The following is an 18,683-nucleotide window of genomic DNA, read 5'->3' on the forward strand; positions in this document are numbered from 1 at the left end:
TTACAGAATTTGTTGCAGGTAGCTATTAAATACATAAATACAGACCTGTATTTGTAAAAAAATTAAAGACTCAAAAGCAATATAAACAGTTAAGTTTAATCAATCAGAGCAAATACAGGATTTTAGGCTTCTTTTTTGAAGAAAAAAGAAAATATGAAATGGCCGATGGCTTCTGCAGGAAAAATGGCACCTGAAACAGCAAGGAGAAGAAGTCAGAACATCCATAATCCCACACGGTTTAACAGATGTTTTTCAATTATCTCTTCAGAGTCTGCCTTGTCAGGGGCAGATCTGCACTTTTATCAACACAGATTTTCTGAGCCCAGTGCTATACATCCCAAGAGATCCACACGCACACCGTCTGCTGTTAAAAAGGCCAAGAGAAGTCACGACATACCTGATTTAAATCCTGTGTGTAAAGAGTGGCGTCACTTCTTGAAATACCTGAAGAAAAAAGCAACAGTTTAGCGTGTTGTCACAACTGGCACTTCTGACCATCTTTGGTTTAGTTTCTCCTCAGAAACTTTGGCTTGTCAGGGCCAAAGATGCACGTTCTCGTCAAACGGACTCAGAGCCCAGTGCACGTCATCAGGGGAGAGGGACCGCCAAAAACCACACAACAGCGAGAGTTTAAAACAGGAAGTAATCTACATCAAACACTGGGATGCAGTAGCTGATATGTAAAATTAATTTCCAAGTTAAAAATACTCTCCTGAACATCTTATGAACGTATCTACACACAATGAGTCCCAGACCACCCTGAACAAGGGCTCTTAAGTGCTCCTTATCAAGTAGTATGTTCCTCAGATAAACTTACAGCAGCACAAAGTCATGAAACGTGTCGCTCTCTAGTGGTCACGGCGTGTAACTACACCGCTGTCCATAATTTAAAGTAAAGAGTACACGTACATTATACAAACCCCTTGGGACCCAGTGAGTGGCGCCACTTGTTGAAAGACCTGCGGAGGACAAACGCACGTGTTACTGTATTTGCGTCACTATGACCTTTGACCTTAACATTCATTCATCAACAGCTCCTCAGAAACTTTGGCTTGTCAGGGCCAAAGATGCACGTTCTCCTCAAATAGTATCAGAGCCCAGTGCTCGTCATCAGAGGAGAGGGACAGCTAAACCCGCATCACCGTTTTCATAGTAACAGTATAATGTAATACGAGACACATTTAAACGCATCGAGAATAGCTATGGATCGTGTGACGTTGTAAGCTACACGGTTAGCTCGCTGGGAGTTGAGGCTCGCCACGTTGCGGTGGGCCCACGGGTTAAATCTGCTAATATAATATACCGGAGCAACCGGCTGTAACAGTAACACGCAAAAGTGACACTATTGAGCTAACGTTAGATCAGTTATCCGCTGACATGTTTTAGCATCAGACAACACGTGACTCGACTAGTGGCTCATGTGCTTCAGGTCGGAGCCACGTGTCATCGTGTAAAATGCACCATTCAATACATCCACTAAAGCCGGATTATTTTTATTTCAATATCCACTGCGATAGCACGAAGGAGTCCTACAACGTGTTACGGCCAGCAGCTTGTGTTAGTTAAAGCTTATCAAATTAAATGAACGTTTAAAGTTACGGCTATGAGCTAAGCTATGGTATAAGACTAAAACAGGACACAGCAGTGAATGTTGACGTCATCCCTCTAACGTTAGTTGTATGACTACAATACTAATCTACTATATTCGATGATTTAACAAACTAAACCTTATACGAGTCAAATGTGTAAGATATCTTCTTACCAGCAGCACCTGGAGTGCTTCAGTCGAGGATGACAAAGAAATGACTGAAGCCTCGTCCGCTTCTTCGGTTTTTAGAGATGACCCGTTCGCCGGCAGCGCTGAAGAACATTACCGCCGCCTAGTGGACCGGAGTGGAACATCGTTACACAACATTTCTCTCTCTGCGTTACACAGTAACCTTAATGCAGGTATGTGGGTGAGAAACGGCAACTGCTTTATTCTAGTAATGTCAAACATTATCCGAACTGAAACACAACAGGTTAAAAAAAACGTACATCGTTTTTATTCACTTCTTATATAGTACAGTGAAGGACAGTTGTGTTGTGTTTACCTTCTAGCAGTACAAGTAGCCGGCTTCAGACCAATACAAACCTGTGTATTTCGAATTACGAATATGTCTGCCCTCCAGTGGCTACAGTGAGGAATCACAGCCACAGTACTACTGAATATATACTGTATGCTACTCCTGTCTACTACGATACTGAGTGCAGTTACTCACTGTGACCACTAGACGGCACACACACACTCATCATACTGGCTAACGTGAAAGATTAAATATTAATGCACGGGTTAATGACACATTTCTTTTGCTAAGATTTCTACCATGTAATGGCCCTTGCACGCAACTACAGATATTTATACAAATTAAATTGCAGTTATTCATTCTGACCAGAAGGGATTTGCCACTTCCGTTGAAAACGTCACAATAAAAACTAACAAACAGTTATAGTAACACAAAAGTGTAGATGTAACTTCCATCCATCCATCCCAACTTCACAATATTAAATCAGGATAAACGATGAAAGGCGTGAAGTGAATATAGACCTTACAAATCAGATATGTTGAGGCAAGATGTATCAATGCCTCAATAAACCGAGCCACATATAATTAAAGTAGGCTTGTGGCTTTTTATATAATCTGCCAAATATTTGAAATGAGATTTGTGAAATTAGTTCAGAAGAGACCAGTTGATGTGGTAGGACTTTACCCAGCACAATACCAACATGGAGTTGTATGACTTACATACAGACTGGACTCATTGGATCAAAGGCTTTGCATTGAATCACTCTTCAGAGGTGTATACAACAGTTCAGCATCAATTTTGAATGTCAAAACTTGGAAACAATACATTTTAAACACAACTGCACGTGGTTGCCTGGTTTCGTTCATATGTTCTGATTTACACGTATGTCACATCAACGTAAACAAGGGAAGCACGCTTGTCAAAACATTTGTAAACAACACTATTTTTAAGAGTACGTTTTGCACTTACTGAATAATGATTTTGGTGTAAAAGCAACACAGCACTTTTCTACTGAGACAAACTTTTCTTCAGCAACATTTAAGGATTAATTCACATCAAGGATTTTAAACAAAGTAAACATGTGTCTTTTAAGAGTCTTTATTTGAGTAGCTGACCAGAAGAAGAAGGCTGATTTGTAAACATGATTTTATTCCTGTAAACTTTTCCTAAAGCCTTTACACTGAACATGCTGAATCTATACTGTTTAAACTTTTCCTATCAACTGTGTTCCCCTTGTTGCGTGTTGTTATAATTGTAGTCATGATACTGTCCCTCCAGATGTGATTATAGGATTACTGTTTCCGAAGAGCAGGTTGTGGCGGGGCGTAAACAGTTGGCCACTTATTTACATGGCAAGTTCTGACAAGGAAAATTGTGTCAGGTTCAGCTTGGAGAAGCAAGAGAAACACATGTGAGTGTGAACAATCCTTCTTCAGGGGTCTCTAACTTCAAAGAACCTCTGGCTTTATTACACACACACACACACACACACACACACGCAAACACACACACACACACACACACACCGGATGTGTCCTCCAGCTGTGGAGGCGGGCTTACTGAACTATCCCAAAGGGAGTGGAGGGGAGGAAGAGGGGGTATAGAGATGGACGGAGTTTTCCTTATCTGGTCATGAATCATGCTTCTATGTAAAATAGTAACACACACACACACACACACACACACACACACACACATACACACATACCTTAGCTGTTGACTCAGCTATTGTGACTCACCTAGACACACACACACACACACACACACACAACACACACCAAACACACACGCACAGCCAGCCTCATTAAACTCCTCTGACGGAGGAGAAGCGAGTGAATGAAAGAGAAAAACCGAGAAGTGGTGGAGTGCAAAGAACAAGAGGTTCCTGCAGCTGTTTTGGAGCATGAGGGTAATAGAGAGAGAGAGAGAGAGAGAGAGGGAGGAGGGAAAGACAGGGAGGGGGGGGGGGGGTGAGGGAGGGAGGAAAAGGAGGGAAGAAAAAAAAAAGAGGCCAACTCATCTGTCACAAACAGTGGGCCGAAGAAAAGGGAAGAGCAAAAGCAGCCCTGTCTAGAACGAGTGGAAAATCAAAGTGGGAGAAGACGAGGAGAAGTGTAACAAAGACAAGACGGAGAGAGAGAGCGAGAAGGAGAGAAGGAGAGAAGGAGCCTCAGAGTCTGCACAAAGGTTGAACTGGAAAAAAGTTTGAAGCTGCCCAACAAAAGAAGAAGAGGGGGTTTGAAGCCGAGAGGGCCCCGACATTCACAGAGGTAAGCAACTGTTAGCCTCCCGTGGCTGTCGCTGCATTTCGGAGAGATTAAAGGAGGGGTGGAGCTCCTATTTCTGCTCTGTGTGTTCATTTCGTACTTTATATTTCCTCGATGCAATGTGTGTGTGTGTGGTGAGTTATGTGTGACAGATGAAACGGGGACAGGGGGAGGAGTGAGTGTGGGTGCCAGACTGGGTGCAGGATACAGGGGTGAAAGAGTTGGTTGGTTGGAGACTCCAGATGGATCTTACAACGCCAACGACCTTCAGCTTCTGCTCCTTGTTACATGAACCTGAAGAGTTAGAGTTTTAGATTCTGGGGACTGGGTCACCACAGGAATATTGAAAACTGGGGCAACACAGTTCCTGTCTGACCTGCCAAGAGATTATAGAAAGTCTGGAGGACCCATGGTGGAATTAGATCTGTGCTGGTAAGCATTACAGTAAACTCTGTGTGGGCCTGAGAGGAGGGAAATTTACTCACACGAGCCAATCGGAAGTTCCATTTGTTTCATTTATACATTTCATACTTATATTATTTGCCTATTGGGGATAGAGAGGCTCATCCCGGCCTTTCATAGGATGTTTAAATTGATTATGAAGTTTATGAAATGATATTTAAAAGGCCTATGGATTAACAAATTGAATCAGGTAGCTATGGAGTTGCACATCTTTCACAGAGACAGATCCTGATGTTTATAAAGGGTATACAATCGTTTTTGAGAGGTATGCCAATAGGTTATGGTTGTAAGTGACTTGCTTCGAGAATAAATATACAGTTGGGGATTAAATTCCCGCGGGCACTTTGCTCGTGTCATGAGATCGGAGATTTAGTAAAACCTGCAGGAATGCACCAAATGATTTGATATTAGGGAAGGGACCGCGGAGCTCCCCCACCCCCACTCTCCTCTGGAAACTCAGCACCCCGAGGACAGCAAGGCAGCCGAGGGACAGGAAGTCCAGGTCAAGGGTTAAAAGGGAGGGGATCCGTTATGTTTCTGACCTCCTGCAGAACACAGGGTTGTGTGATCGCCGAGACCTCGGCGGCAGAGCAACGCGACAGCAAGCCGAGGAAGATCCCGGCGGGGAGAAACCCGGCATTACGCTCCCACTGGAGCATGTGATGCCCCGTGAACAGCAGGAGGTGGAGGGAAATCATTGAATCTAATTGTGAGCCATGGAGAGCGATGGCTGCAGGGAGGAGAAACAGGCACGACACGAAGGCTGCGTCTGGGTGGAGTTCAGCTCCGGGTGCGTCGAGCGTTTGAAACACCAGAAGGCAAAACTGCTGTGTGCTTAAATATAACTGGAAAAGTAGCTTTGGGAAAAAAGAAAAAAAAGTGGAACCAGACGAGCTTAAAGTCATTTAAAGATCTCAAGTCTTCATGTTGATCATTTCATGTGGAGTCAGACTTTTGACTTGTTTACTTTCTCAGTGGGAACGATAGGATGTTGTGACCTTTACCCCCGATGTATTTTAGGATGGCTCATGTTTACCAGCTGGATTGCTGGGAGAATATACTCTATGCTTACTGATGCCTCAGTTTACTGTAAACACCCCCCCCCCCCCCCCCCAGCAGCTCCATACACCTCTTTAGAGGGCCTAGAGCCTCCCTTAAAGGGCCAATTATCTGAAAGGATATCAAATAAATGAAACCCTCAAAAATACATACTTGTACCCATGGAGGTACTTCTTGCAGTTGTACTCCATAAATACAATTTATTTTTCACAAATTATCAAATAACAAATAAAAGTCATTCATATCAATATATTTGATGATATTTGTCAGTTAAGAAGACTTGGTTTCCAAATGGATCAGTGGTTCTGCCCTCTGGGCGTATGACTAGGTGGGTGGGGACATAATCATGTGAGAATACAGTCTTCAATAACAAGAGTCACATACTTTATACAAACTTCTGGTGAACTGGAATACAGCTTCATGGTCGAGATTGTCACGCGAGAAAGGCTCCTACTATAATATGTATTACGTACATATCATAGTTGATTCAGATCCCCAAAGACTTCATTACCTCCACATGGGAGATGATTACACAACAGTCAGTCAGAACGATGCCGACTGTGAATTAATCACATGCTCTCTCCTCTCTCTGTAGAGAACAGGATGTCGACACTGCCTTCAGACTGCAGCGTTGGAGATGTCAGCAGCCACAGCTTCTGGATGGTGAGAATGCGTGTGCTTCGAAATAAGAAGAAAGAAAGAAATGTACACTTTTATGGATCTCCTTGGGGAAATTCGTCTCTGCATTCGAGCCATACTTAGTTATTAAGCAGTGGGCTGCAGGGAAGTGCCCGGGGGTTCAGCGTCCTGCTCAAGGGCACTTCGACATGCAACTAATGGGTGACAGAGCGGGGATCGAACCGGGTACCTTGTGTTTACGTGACGACCGCTCTCCCCCCCCCATGAGCTCCATCTTTACCTTCGCATTGAAAATGCGGACGGTTATGTTTTGATCGCCGTGTATTTGTATGCGTGCGTGTGTGCGTGTTATTCGCATAAGTCAAAAAATGTTAAACAGAATCGCATGAAATTTGGTGGGATGATTGGTTATTATCCGGGAACCATTTGATTAGATTTTGGGATCGATCGGGTCAAAGGTCAAGGTCATGAAAAGGTCAACATCTTATTTTTACCATAGCACGGTCAATTTTTATCCAATTGGCATGCAACTAATGCCAAAATGTTCATAATTCAATGCCCAATCTTGTGATATGCGAAGGTATGCGCTCTACCGAGTGCCCGTTCTAGTTGTCTGTGTCTTTCGGGGGAAAGAAAAAGACGGATCCACGGAGGATTTCCCTCCTGGTCCCTTAAGTCTCGGTGACCTTCCTTTTCAAAGCAGACGGAACAGTTTAGTGGTCCGGGCTGCGTGTCGCTGGGAACCAGGCTGTGCTTTGGTTTTTAAATGTGACCAGTGTCCCATTGTACGCTCTGAATTGAAGCGCTCGGGTTAGCTGTGTTCCCGGAGGAGGTTTCGCTCATTAGGTACCTGATCGCCTGAGTTGGCTCCACAGAGTAGTCCGTAAAGCACCGGCCTTGTTTCTCTGGCCATCCAGGACCCGCTGGTTTTTCCCCCTTCCATTTTCACCGCTCTCTGTGACATCATTGTTCTGCCATGGTGTGTTCATCTGTGTGTTCTTCTGCTCCAGGAGGAGAAGGGTTCAGCTCCTATGCAGAGATCTTTTCCCTTCCTTTTCTGATATGACATTAATTTGTCCAAAGTGGCACATACAGTGGCTTCCTGATGTCTAATGCCTTTACGGTGTATAGGTGCATAGAGCCAGCTGTTCCAGCGGTTGCTAGTCTTTGCTAAGCTAACCGCCGGCACATTCACGGCACAGACTCGAGTGTCGATCTTCTCATCTAACTTTCACTGGAGAGCCTATAAGATGTCTTACAGGGGAACAGAACGGTGCACTGTGTCATGCCGAGTGAAGCGTGAGATCTGTCTCCAGCACACTGGAGCATTTCATTGAGAATCATCCACACGATGACACGGGAGAAATTCCACTCACGGTGAACTTGTTTAAACTTTTATTTTAGCATTACTTTGAGAAATATCTCACTCTTTGTGCAAAACGTTTTCTTCACTCCAATTCAGCACCAGTAGAACTCATCAAACTATTGTACCTTTCTGCCTATGAACTGCTTCGCACTCTGTCTGCGAGCCACAGCTCGGCCGCCATGTATACAAGCTGTAAACACTTCCAGCATTCAAAGTGGCTGACTATCTCATTTGCGCGCGCCTGCCCATTTAAAAGCGCCTTCGTCTCTCCCGTCGGCCCCGATGCGCTGCCCCTCTTTCATCTCTGCCTTCCTGTAATTTTGTGTCGGATGCGTTTGCGGGCCGCTTCTCGTCCACGTGGTCCTGCAGAACGCGCTCCAGGGCTGTCTGTCATTACGCTGCAGACAGAAGCTCTTTGCTTCTGCAAAGTCACCAACACTTTGAGATATGTTTGCAACTGCGGTGCATTCTGTCGACGTGGACTATATTAATAGATACACGCAGCTGTGATGTCACTCCTGTCCTCTTGATCTGCAACAGACTGGACATGTTTCACTGGACTGATTCACCTTGTTATTCTTTTAAGAGAAAAATGTACATCTGAATACAGAAGCTGGCGTGAATATAGTTTACTTCTACTCTTCCACTTCCACTAATACGACTGCTAAGCCCACGACTGCCACTACAACTTGTACCACTATGAATACTCTTGCTGTAACTACTGCTAGTACTGCGACTATAGCAGCTCGGTAACTTCTGCTCGTGGCCCTCTATGGTCTTGATATGATTGGTTACAGACATGAAATGTGATTTTTTTCATTAAAGGCCCGAGGACATTTTCTCAGATACTGCGTTTTATTGCTCTGACAGATCCTCTCGTAGTGGATTTGTGTCGGCCTCCGCGATTGGCCAACCGGGTCTCTGCAGCGTTACCGTTGGCCTCAAACCTCAAACTGGATTCCTCAGCTGTTTCTATTTAATTTTCAGACGAGTGAGGAGAGTCAATGTGAACCACAACGGGCAGAAAGAAAGAAGAAAGAGAGAGAGAGAGAAACAGCGGGCCACTAATAAGAAGTACTCTGATTGATTCTCATGAGCGCAAAAGGAAACTAGTGTTTCCTTCAAAGCATATAACGTCTTTGAAGGCTGTTAGTATATGAACATTAATCACCTTTACAGTTGTTGATGCACGTCTTAATACATTCTGACGACCAGGCGCATGTTGAATCTAAATTATTAAAGCAAAGATATATCCCTGAAAGTGTGAAAAGACAGAATAATTGTTTATATCGCATACCCGAAACACAAATAGCTCAATTTGAAAATATAATACATTAATATGTCATTTAATTAAGAAATAATAACACTTATATTCTACTGGAGATGTCCTGCATATTGATGAATCGTTTTAGTACACAGAAGATATACATATATTATATATATATACATATGTATAAATATATATATTTATTTATATATATAAATATATATAAATAAATACATATATAATTCCCCCCCACCAAAAAAAATATATATATACATATACTATATATGTATATACTTTGATACTGTATGTATATATATATATATATATATATACTTTGATACTGTATGCAGACAGTATCAAATATAAGACAGAAATACTCGACAAGTGGAACTGATCAGCCGTGAGAAACACAGCTGACTTTTGTCTCTGTCATACTTATACATGTTCTTTTTCTGGTATTTGCAATAAGCGCATTGCCTCAGATGAGTTGACGCAACATGGCAGCACGGTTTCCAGAACCCTTCAAGCAGCTGTCTCAAAGCGTCAGTGACGAACAGATAGAGTCCGACAGAAAGGGAAAACGAGAGCAGTGAGTTCTGAGAAGGAGCTCGCGGCGGCTGCCAGGAAAATTGCAGAGCGATTTCCAAATACCACAAACAACACATTTGCTGGATCTTGTTATGAGCACGTGATACGGACCCACAGACGGACTGTTCAATGTAAACTGGTGTCACTAATGACATTAATAAGGGCTGCATACCATTTAGCTGTGCACGCTGGCTAACTGGCACGGTGACTGGGAGACCTAAATGGAGCAGAGCAACGATTAAAGGGATTAGACGTTTCAGGAAATACGATGATTCACTTTCTTGCTGCGAGTCAGATGAGAAGCTCAAAATCATTCTCACGTCTGAATAGTAAATACATATCTGGATCCGGCCCCCTGTGGTGTCAATCTTCCCATTTGAGTTGGCAAGAGTGTAAAAGTGCTTCCTCCTAAAGTGTTAAATCATCATTTGAATGTTATTAATCACTTCTTTGACAGGTGCTACATAAATACGGTTGAATTACTGGAGGGCGCAGTAGTGCTGCTATTAGCCTATCAGTGAAAATAATATAATAATACATAATAATAATAGCCGTCAGGTTGTAATGCTTAGAGCAGTAGTGGCAGTTGTCGATGTATTAGCAATAGATGTAGATGCTATTAGTTGTAATATATTGATAACATTAGTAGAAGTAACAGCAGCAGTAATGGCATCAGTATTGACAGTAGCAGTAGAATACTAGTGGTAGTAAGAGTTGTACATAACTGTGTCTAAATCTGTTTATTATCATGCTCTTGCCACTCTGCCAGGATTAAAATGTGAGCAGATGAACGTTTTTAACCAGGCATTCAAGCCAAAAAGACAAATAAACTGAAAGATGAATACCGGAAAAAACATCGGGCCACTATCGGGTTTTAATATCGGGGATTCAAAAAACGCTTCGCCCATTAATCCTCTTGTTTATTTTACGGTGGATCTTCCTCTCTCTTTGTGTCCTGGCAGCCTGGGAACTTCCATGCCACGGTGAAGCGAACAGAAGACGCCTTCCAGGCCTGCAATGACATCGTGGCGTGTTTCCAAGAGAGAGCTCGTGTGGAGAGGCAGTACGCCCAGCAGCTCAGTGAGTGGAGCAACAAGTGGAAGCCAGTGGTGGAGGCCAGTAAGTACGGTTGGGTTTGATCCACAGCGTTTTACTACGGCTACTGTCTCCTTTTTATGATAACAGATGGTTGATATGTTAAGTTAAAATGTTGTCCGTCATCTAAATAGTTGCCGGTAATTAGAATTATTTCTGAAGCACAAAGAACATTTCACATTTCACATTTGAGTTTCTTTGCTCCCCGGCCTCAGGTCCGCTGTACGGCTCCATCCTGAAGGCGTGGCAGTGTTTTCTGTCCACGGCTGACCGGCTGGCCTCCTTGCACGCCTCCATCTGTCGCTCCCTGGTGGCGGAGGATGGTGACCGGGTCCGGACCTGGCAGAAGGACACCTTCCACAAGAAGGTGTTCGGAGGCTTCAAGGAGTCCCAGGACATCGAGACGGGCTTCACGCACGCTCAGAAGCCGTGGGCCAAACGGCTGAAGAAGGTCTGCAGCTTTTCACACTCTAAAGCCAGCTTTGGTGTTCGACTGATGATTTAAAGCTCGAGTCAGACTGATGTAGAGGAGAGGAAGCCGGGCTACACATCTTCTTTAAAGATGCAAAGGGCCTGATGAACACACAGTGGACCTACGTCCAACAACACACTCTGTAAGTCACTTGTCCCGTGACCTCTTTGAGAAACAATCAGTTGTTTTCATGACCCCCCCCCTAGTTTAGCATTATGTAACTTAAATAGGGGTAATTAAATTTCAATTCAATTAAATTCAATTAAGTACTGTTAAAAATACAACGGCTAATTTTAATGTGAATTGCATGAATGTGTGTGCAAAGTTTCAGCAACAAAATCTAATGTCAAAGAGGAAAGTAAAGATACACACGATCCATATATGTTACTTAAACAGCAATATGTGGAAGAAAAAAATACGTAAAGCCCCTGAGAGCTTGGTTTTGAATCCTTTTTCTGCAGAATTAAATATTCAATAGAAGTAATAATGAAATAGCATCATGGAGTTACACAATCTGGGCTTTGAGAGCAGCGCTGGACAAGAGGACAGCCATTCAGAGCGGAATTACACATTTTCATCAGCGATGTACACAAACCTTGAGGAAATCAATACTTCGCAAAATGCAATATCACAAATGGAGACTCATTCGGTAAAAGGCCTCAATTGAAGGTTCACATTTGGACCAGCGGGACCTATTGCACCACGTTGTTATTCTGGGAATGAGCTCGGCTTTTCAAAGCCAGGCGCATCTTCATTTTCCAGATGAGCCTCTCAGTTTGAATCGCTCCTGAATGGATGATTGCCGGAGTCGTGAAAGCTCCACGCAGACACACACGTTTCCTCTGTGGACATTTTGACCTCATCCATTCACCGCCGTAGGTGATGCGTTACGTTGTGGTTCCTCCACAGCTGGATAAAGCCAGGAGGGCGTACCACAAAGTGAGCCGCAAGGAGCAGGTGGCCCGGGAGCGAGAGGTACACGCCGAGGGAAACCCGGACGTCGCCATCGACAAACAGAAGAAGATCCAAGAGGAGAGAGAGCTGGCTCAGCAGGAGGCGGAGAAGGTCAGCCACGTGTTTCCTCTCGTCCTGGTTTTCATCGAGCTTTGATCACAGTGGGGCGCCAAGGCGTTACAGCCGGACTTTAGCTTTTCACAGGTTACACTTTATTGTTATTATCTTGAAAATATATTCAGTGCAAAACAGGTTAATTACAGTCCCAATAAGCAATTTTTTGCTAAATATTAGTTATTTTTTGCACTGATAGTATTTGATAGTATTTGATTAAAAACTTGTATTTTAAGTGATTGCCAAGCAATTCTATTATTTGAAAAAGCACAGATGGAGGAGTCATAAAAAGTTGTTATTTCAATAAAATATTCAGCACGGACCATTTTTGTTACAATTCAGTTGGGGCACGAACATCTTTCTTCCTCCGAAGTGGAGCGTGACAGAAAAGGTTTGAGAACCACTGGTGTCGGGTATTAGAGTTGGGAGTTGGGCTTCGGATTGGGTCGGGTCACCTCTGCCTTTGTGTGTCTATGTAGAGCCAGTGCAGCCCTGAGCGGTGTGTGAAAGCGTGTCTCAATGTTCAGGTTCGTGCCCGCTATGAAAAAGTCCTGGAGGAGGTGAACCGCTACGCTCCGCGCTACATGGAAGAGATGGAGTCCATTTTTGACCAATCGCAGGATGAGGAGCGAAAGAGGATCGTCTTCCTCAAACAGGCCTTCCTCTCCATCCACAAGCACCTGGACATTACCAACAATGAGAGGTGGACAACTGTTGTGTGTGTGTGTGTGTTTGTTGTCAGCTGGCTGTTCGTCGCTGTCTGTGCCGACTCGACAAGATACATGTATGGAAACAGGCGTGTCTTTAAGTATGTAACAATGTACGTATCAATAATTTGACTTAATAACAAATGGCACAACTCAGGGACTCACTTTTAACCTATTAAAGGAAATAACAGCAATGGAAGCATTTTAATTACTGTATATACATTCAGGGGCCACAGGGGGGATATAGGGTAGATGATAGAAATGCTATACTCTTAATGGGCTTCATTTTTGGGTAACACTTTACTTAAAATACACTGGATGACAGTGCAAGTAAATGTTGTGTCAATTAGAGGTTTACATTCACTTTAGTTACTGTATAAGCATCAGAGGAACATCAGCAGGTTAAATTCAAACAAATAACACCGCGTCATACATCCAGAAAGTATTCATCCTCCTCGATTCCTGTAGGTTATGATTATACAATGCTAAGTTTATGATGTATTGTAAAGACTTATAAGAAATACTTCAAGTCAAATGTCACACTTTTTATTTCCAAGGCTGATATTTCCATCCAGAAAAACAACAACATGAAAATATATATTTTTAACTGTCTCTTTTTGGCTCAGAGTTCCACCAGCCAACGTCTTCACAAGTATCTCGGTAGGTTTTTAGTGAAGTGTGACCATTAGTATTGAAACTAGATTAAGCTAATGATGCATGTTTATTATTAAATTATCATTAAAATGAGCTAAAAACTGCATGTAAAAAATCTCTTCAAATGTAAGAAGTGTGTGTTGAGGCATAAGAGCGTAAATAAAAGAAATTGACGTGTAAGAGTTGAAAGCACTGTAAATATTAGTTTCAAGTTTAAGCTCTGTGGGCAGTTGCTTGTTTGCAAAAGCTGGAAAAACGTGAACAGATAAAAGATGAAAAGCAGCTGGAAGACGTCAAAGTAATAAAAAGTGTTGAAAGGCATTTAAAGTAAAAGTTGAGTTTAATATCCATTTAAAGAGTACAATTCAAGCAGCAGAGATAGTGGAAGTCTTTGCACAGTGAATACATTAAAATGTCTCATGATATGTCAGCAGTGAAAGGCAGCGGTTTCCTTCAGCTCAAGTATTTGTCAACCTCATTTTGTGTTCCCTTCTTTCCTCTCCACCACTCCTTCAGCGTGAGGGCCGAGTACAACCAGCTCCACAACACACTGATGGCCATCGATGAACACGAGGACCTTCGCTGGTGGAAGAACACCAACGGGCCCGGCATGCCCACCGACTGGCCTCACTTCCAGGTATTTCAGTTTTTACCTCTCCATTCAATTCAATTACTAAAATGGTTCATCCGATGTGACGCTCACTTGGTAATATTCAGTTTTTTGCTCTAAAGTTAAATTTTAAGTGATTATTTTTTTCCGAATGTTTTTTAGGAATGGATGCCTGAAAAGAAAAACAAAAAAGGGAAGAAAGAGGTGGAAAAGAAAGAAGTCGAAAAGAAAGCAACAATAGAGAGGAGGTGAGTATTTATGATGCATTTAAGGAATTTGTTCTATAAACGTTTGCAATATTCTGATGTGTAGCAGATCAGACGTCCATCTGTCTCTTCTTTTTCTCTCTCTGTGCCTTTCTCTTCCTGCAGTGTGATTATTGGAGGAGTGAGAGTGAGAGCTATGTATGATTATGTCGGCCAGGAGACAGATGAGCTGTCATTTAAAGCAGGTAAACTCACACGCACCGTCCTACAGGACGTACATACTGCACTCAAAGTGTTCTTTATTGTCTCAAATTAATGGAAATTGTAGAGTAGTTCGATCTGCAGAAAATGTGATAGGCCTAATCAAATATTTTTTCAGTCGTCATTTAATTAAGTATTATGTAAATGTATACAGGGGACTCTCAAATTATTGAAATATTATATAGTTCTTTTTTTTTTTCTGTAATGCAAAAAAAAAAAAAAAATGTCATGCATTCTGGATTTGTTACAAATCAACTGAAATATTGATTTATTTTTTCTTTTTTGCTTATTATTGCTAGCCCAAAATCCTATCTCATAAAATTTGAATATTTCCTCAGACCAAGTAAAAAAGATTTATAACAGCAAAACAAAATCAAACATTTGAAAATGTGTTTCCAGGTGTTTCAGTTAATTAGGCGATTCAAGTGATTTGTTTAATACCCTACTAGTATACTTTTCACGATATTCTAATATTTAGAGATAGGATATTTGAGTTTTCTTAAGTTGTAAGCTGTAATAAAAGGCTGTATATATATATATATAACAAAACAAAAAAAATATATAAATATATATATACACTACCGTTCAAAAGTTTGGGGTCATCCAGATAATTTTGTGTCTTCCATGAAAACTCACTTTTATTTATCAAATAAATTGAAAATTGAATAGAAAATATAGTCAAGACATTGACAAGGTTAGAATTAATGATTAATATTTGAAGTATTAATTTTGTTCTTCAAACTTCAAGCTCAAAGGAAGGCCAGTTGTATAGCTTATATCACCAGCATAACTGTTTTCAGCTGTGCTAACATAATTGCACAAGGGTTTTCCAATCAGATATTAGTCTTCTAAAGCGATTAGCAAACACAATGTACCATTAGAACACTGGAGTGATCGTTGATGGAAATGGGCCTCTATACACCTATGGAGACATTTCATTAGAAACCAGACGTTTCCACCTAGAATAGTCATTTACCACATTAACAATGTATAGTGTGTATTTTTGATTAATGTTATCTTTATTGAAAAAACAGTGCTTTTCTTTGAAAAATAAAGACATTTCTAAGTGACCCCAAACTTTTGAACGGTAGTGTATATATATATTTTAAAAATATATATATATAATTATATTTGAACAATTCATGGGTTCCAACTTCTCACATGTGATTATTTGTTTCTATGATGGTATTTTCAATTTCTTTGGGTTTGGACAAACAATCTGAAGACGTCAACTTTAGCACTGGAAATCTGAAATGGTCCTTTATTTATATATTTCTGTCTCCTTTCAGCTGAGGAGTTTTTGAAGATAGAGGACGAGGACGATCAGGGCTGGTGTCGGGGGATGAAAGACGACGGGTGCGAGGGGCTTTACCCGGCCAACTACGTGGAGGTGGTGTAGTTAGAGCGTCGAGACCACACGCTGAGTTTCACTGTGGAAACCTCAACCTGGTTTCACGTCTAAACGTCCGACACATAAAGTCAATGCTGGAGAGAGAAACACCAAAGAGCTGGTCCGTGTGAGAACGATCACACTTAAAGATTTTAGCATACAGAGATGTTTAAAAACTATCCAGGTTGTGTAATCTCTTGAAGGATTTTGAGAAATGTTTTAATATATACAGTATGCATAGATCACTTGTACTAAAGCCATATAATACGCTTCAATGTAAAAGAAAGTGCTCTTAACGTATATCTCTAGTTATTTGGTGCTGACATTGCTTTACTGGACTGCTATCGTCCTGGACCTGTTTTTATTTCTTCACACCTCAACACAAAGCCTCTCAACAAATGAAGAAAATAACTCGAATACTGTGATTCTGCCACAAGGCCTGTGTTTCTCTTCGGTGCAGGAACAGTTTGACATTTTTTAGGAATATGGTTTGCTGTCAAACATAAAAACACAATGAGATGGGAAGATTGATTTTATTTTCCTCTCCGTGTGTGTCAGGTGTCGGGGGAACACACACTCCTGAAACTATATGATGTTTACATAAAGTGGAGACAATCAATATACCGGCAACTTGTATTCTGACACTTATGTGTGACGAGCCCGGAGAACAATATCACTCTGCAGTTTCCTCTCCACAAGGCCAACAGATACCTCCGGGGTTAACCCTTCCTCGCCATTATTAGATGCGCTGAGCAACTCGCGTTGTGTAAAGCGCGAGAAAATGCGTAAGGGGCGGGAGGTTTTTAGACTGTTTCCACTGTGGAACAATGTTGACTTATTTTACCTTAGTTTTGTAAGGTTATTTTCTTAATACAGTTTTTTCTCCTAACGCTAACCAAATATTTTTTTTGCATCCCTTTTTACCTCTTTTTTTTTAACGAAACATAAAAAGCAAGTAAACCTAGGTTTTGATATTTGGAAAAGAGCCTGTATCCATGTAATGAGCCCATATTTACACGATGTCCCCCACACATACAACACTTCTGAGTTAGAGCGTCAGCATTTGCACAGTCGGGAGTGAGAATGTGCTGTTCTTGGATATCTGCCCATTGTTTTGTATTTCTGTGCCGCCACCTTTGTGGTTGAGCCTCACGGCTCTTATCAGTGTTGTTTTCAGCCCCAGCAGGCAGCTGTCCTCCACAGCTCTGCATACTTTCGGGCTAGATAAGGCTCAGAAAGAAGAGTGGGTTGCCCATTACTTGCAGAGTCGGTGGTTCAATCCCACACTGAATCCCAAAATTGCTCCTAAAGGTCAGAGCACTGCCTTGCATCTCCATCACCACCGAGCTGTGTGAATGAGAAGCAAACGTTTAAGCCTTCTGCCCACTACAGGAGAGAAGTGCGATATAAGTGCAGATACTTCACGTGGATACACGTGCTTTGAGAGGTCTAATCATGTCCCAGATATGAAGCTATCTATGCTCAGAGGGTGTCGAGATATTTCTCTTCTTCATCGCCATCTCAGTTTGACACCAAACATTCATATGTACCTACATGTCAGACTGTTCCTTTAAAATAAGTGTTGAGGAAGAAATAGTGTTCCTGTCTGTATTCATCTGTTGTTACTGTGGTACGTGTGACTCTTATCATGGAGGGCATCTTTGCCAAAGTGAGGACGCTGCTGGGGTTGCCCTCCTCTTTGTCCTTCGCCTTCTTCAGTATCCGTTTATTTGCCGTGTGCCTTGTAAAAGCTATGCATTTGCAATTGTCTTTTGGAAATAAAATGTGAAACTGTCAACAAACAAAGCCAGTATCATTCAATTTAGGAGGGAAAGAATGATGTGTGTGGGGGGGGGGGGGGGGGTGGTTTGGGTGATGGATTCACAATGCAATCATCCTCTGGAGTCTTGAAGTCCGGCCTGCGGGTGCTATTACAAGTACAGAGCTGTCAGCTGTTACACACACACACACGCACGCACGCACACACTCACACACACACCCACACACACACACACACACACTTTCAAGCCCATTGTGTCCGTATCAAGAGAACTTTGTCCAGGTCAAATGCTGCTTTTTATCTTGATGATGCAGCCCGACATCAACACATGGCCATCAGCCAAGAAGACACACACAGACACACACACACAGACACACACACACACACTCACACACTCAGAGTATTGCAGTAAAGACAAGCAGACAGGAGGACTTCTGTTTCCACAGGATTATTGGAAATAATGATGTCATCCTGGAAGGAATTCCCTCACCTGGTGATGGATTTCTTGCTTGGAGCAGATGTTCTGATCCGTGTTCACAAAAGATCTGACACCCTTCTCTCTGCTGCCTGTAACATGTCAGTGGTGTGCTGGAAAACCGTCAAAAGATGGAGAATACAAACTACAGTGACACCAAAGGCTCGAATCGACGTTGTACGGTGGGGATTCAGAGCTTTGTGAAGACGAAAGAAGCCGCACATTGAGGTGATAATTCTTTGGTAATGAGA

General features: G+C 42.2%; 1 protein-coding gene, 1 long non-coding RNA gene and 3 other non-coding genes across 6 annotated transcripts; 1 reads left to right on the plus strand and 4 right to left on the minus strand.

Annotated features, from left to right (window-relative positions):
* Window positions 1-77: 77 nt before the first annotated feature.
* Window positions 78-1,812, minus strand: LOC130188870 (uncharacterized). The gene is made up of 3 exons (XR_008830668.1): window positions 1,763-1,812; window positions 398-959; window positions 78-190 (listed from the first exon to the last, which is right to left on the minus strand). It is a non-coding gene; the product is annotated as an uncharacterized LOC130188870 (long non-coding RNA).
* LOC130189417 (small nucleolar RNA SNORD88) lies at window positions 258-347 on the minus strand. Its single transcript, XR_008830797.1, has one exon. It is a non-coding gene; the product is annotated as a small nucleolar RNA SNORD88 (small nucleolar RNA).
* Window positions 510-600, minus strand: LOC130189416 (small nucleolar RNA SNORD88). Its single transcript, XR_008830796.1, has one exon. It is a non-coding gene; the product is annotated as a small nucleolar RNA SNORD88 (small nucleolar RNA).
* Window positions 1,032-1,122, minus strand: LOC130189415 (small nucleolar RNA SNORD88). The gene has a single exon (XR_008830795.1). It is a non-coding gene; the product is annotated as a small nucleolar RNA SNORD88 (small nucleolar RNA).
* A 2,283-nt stretch (window positions 1,813-4,095) lies between the features above and the next one.
* Window positions 4,096-17,983, plus strand: si:ch211-51c14.1 (protein kinase C and casein kinase substrate in neurons protein 2). 2 transcript variants are annotated; one of them, XM_056408015.1, is made up of 10 exons: window positions 4,096-4,336; window positions 6,450-6,517; window positions 10,677-10,833; window positions 11,025-11,260; window positions 12,191-12,346; window positions 12,877-13,052; window positions 14,227-14,347; window positions 14,483-14,568; window positions 14,692-14,771; window positions 16,077-17,983. In XM_056408015.1, exons 2-10 carry the CDS (start codon window positions 6,458-6,460, stop codon window positions 16,184-16,186), a joined length of 1,182 nt encoding a protein of 393 aa, XP_056263990.1. In that variant the 5' UTR covers window positions 4,096-4,336; window positions 6,450-6,457; the 3' UTR covers window positions 16,187-17,983. The 2 variants fall into 2 exon arrangements, with proteins under 2 accessions (XP_056263990.1, XP_056263991.1); XM_056408016.1 differs by lacking the exon at window positions 4,096-4,336 and adding an exon at window positions 4,601-4,765.
* The last annotated feature ends 700 nt before the right edge of the window (window positions 17,984-18,683 follow it).

The sequence above is a fragment of the Pseudoliparis swirei genome, chromosome 23, assembly GCF_029220125.1.
Source record: "Pseudoliparis swirei isolate HS2019 ecotype Mariana Trench chromosome 23, NWPU_hadal_v1, whole genome shotgun sequence".
NCBI lineage: Eukaryota > Metazoa > Chordata > Actinopteri > Perciformes > Liparidae > Pseudoliparis > Pseudoliparis swirei.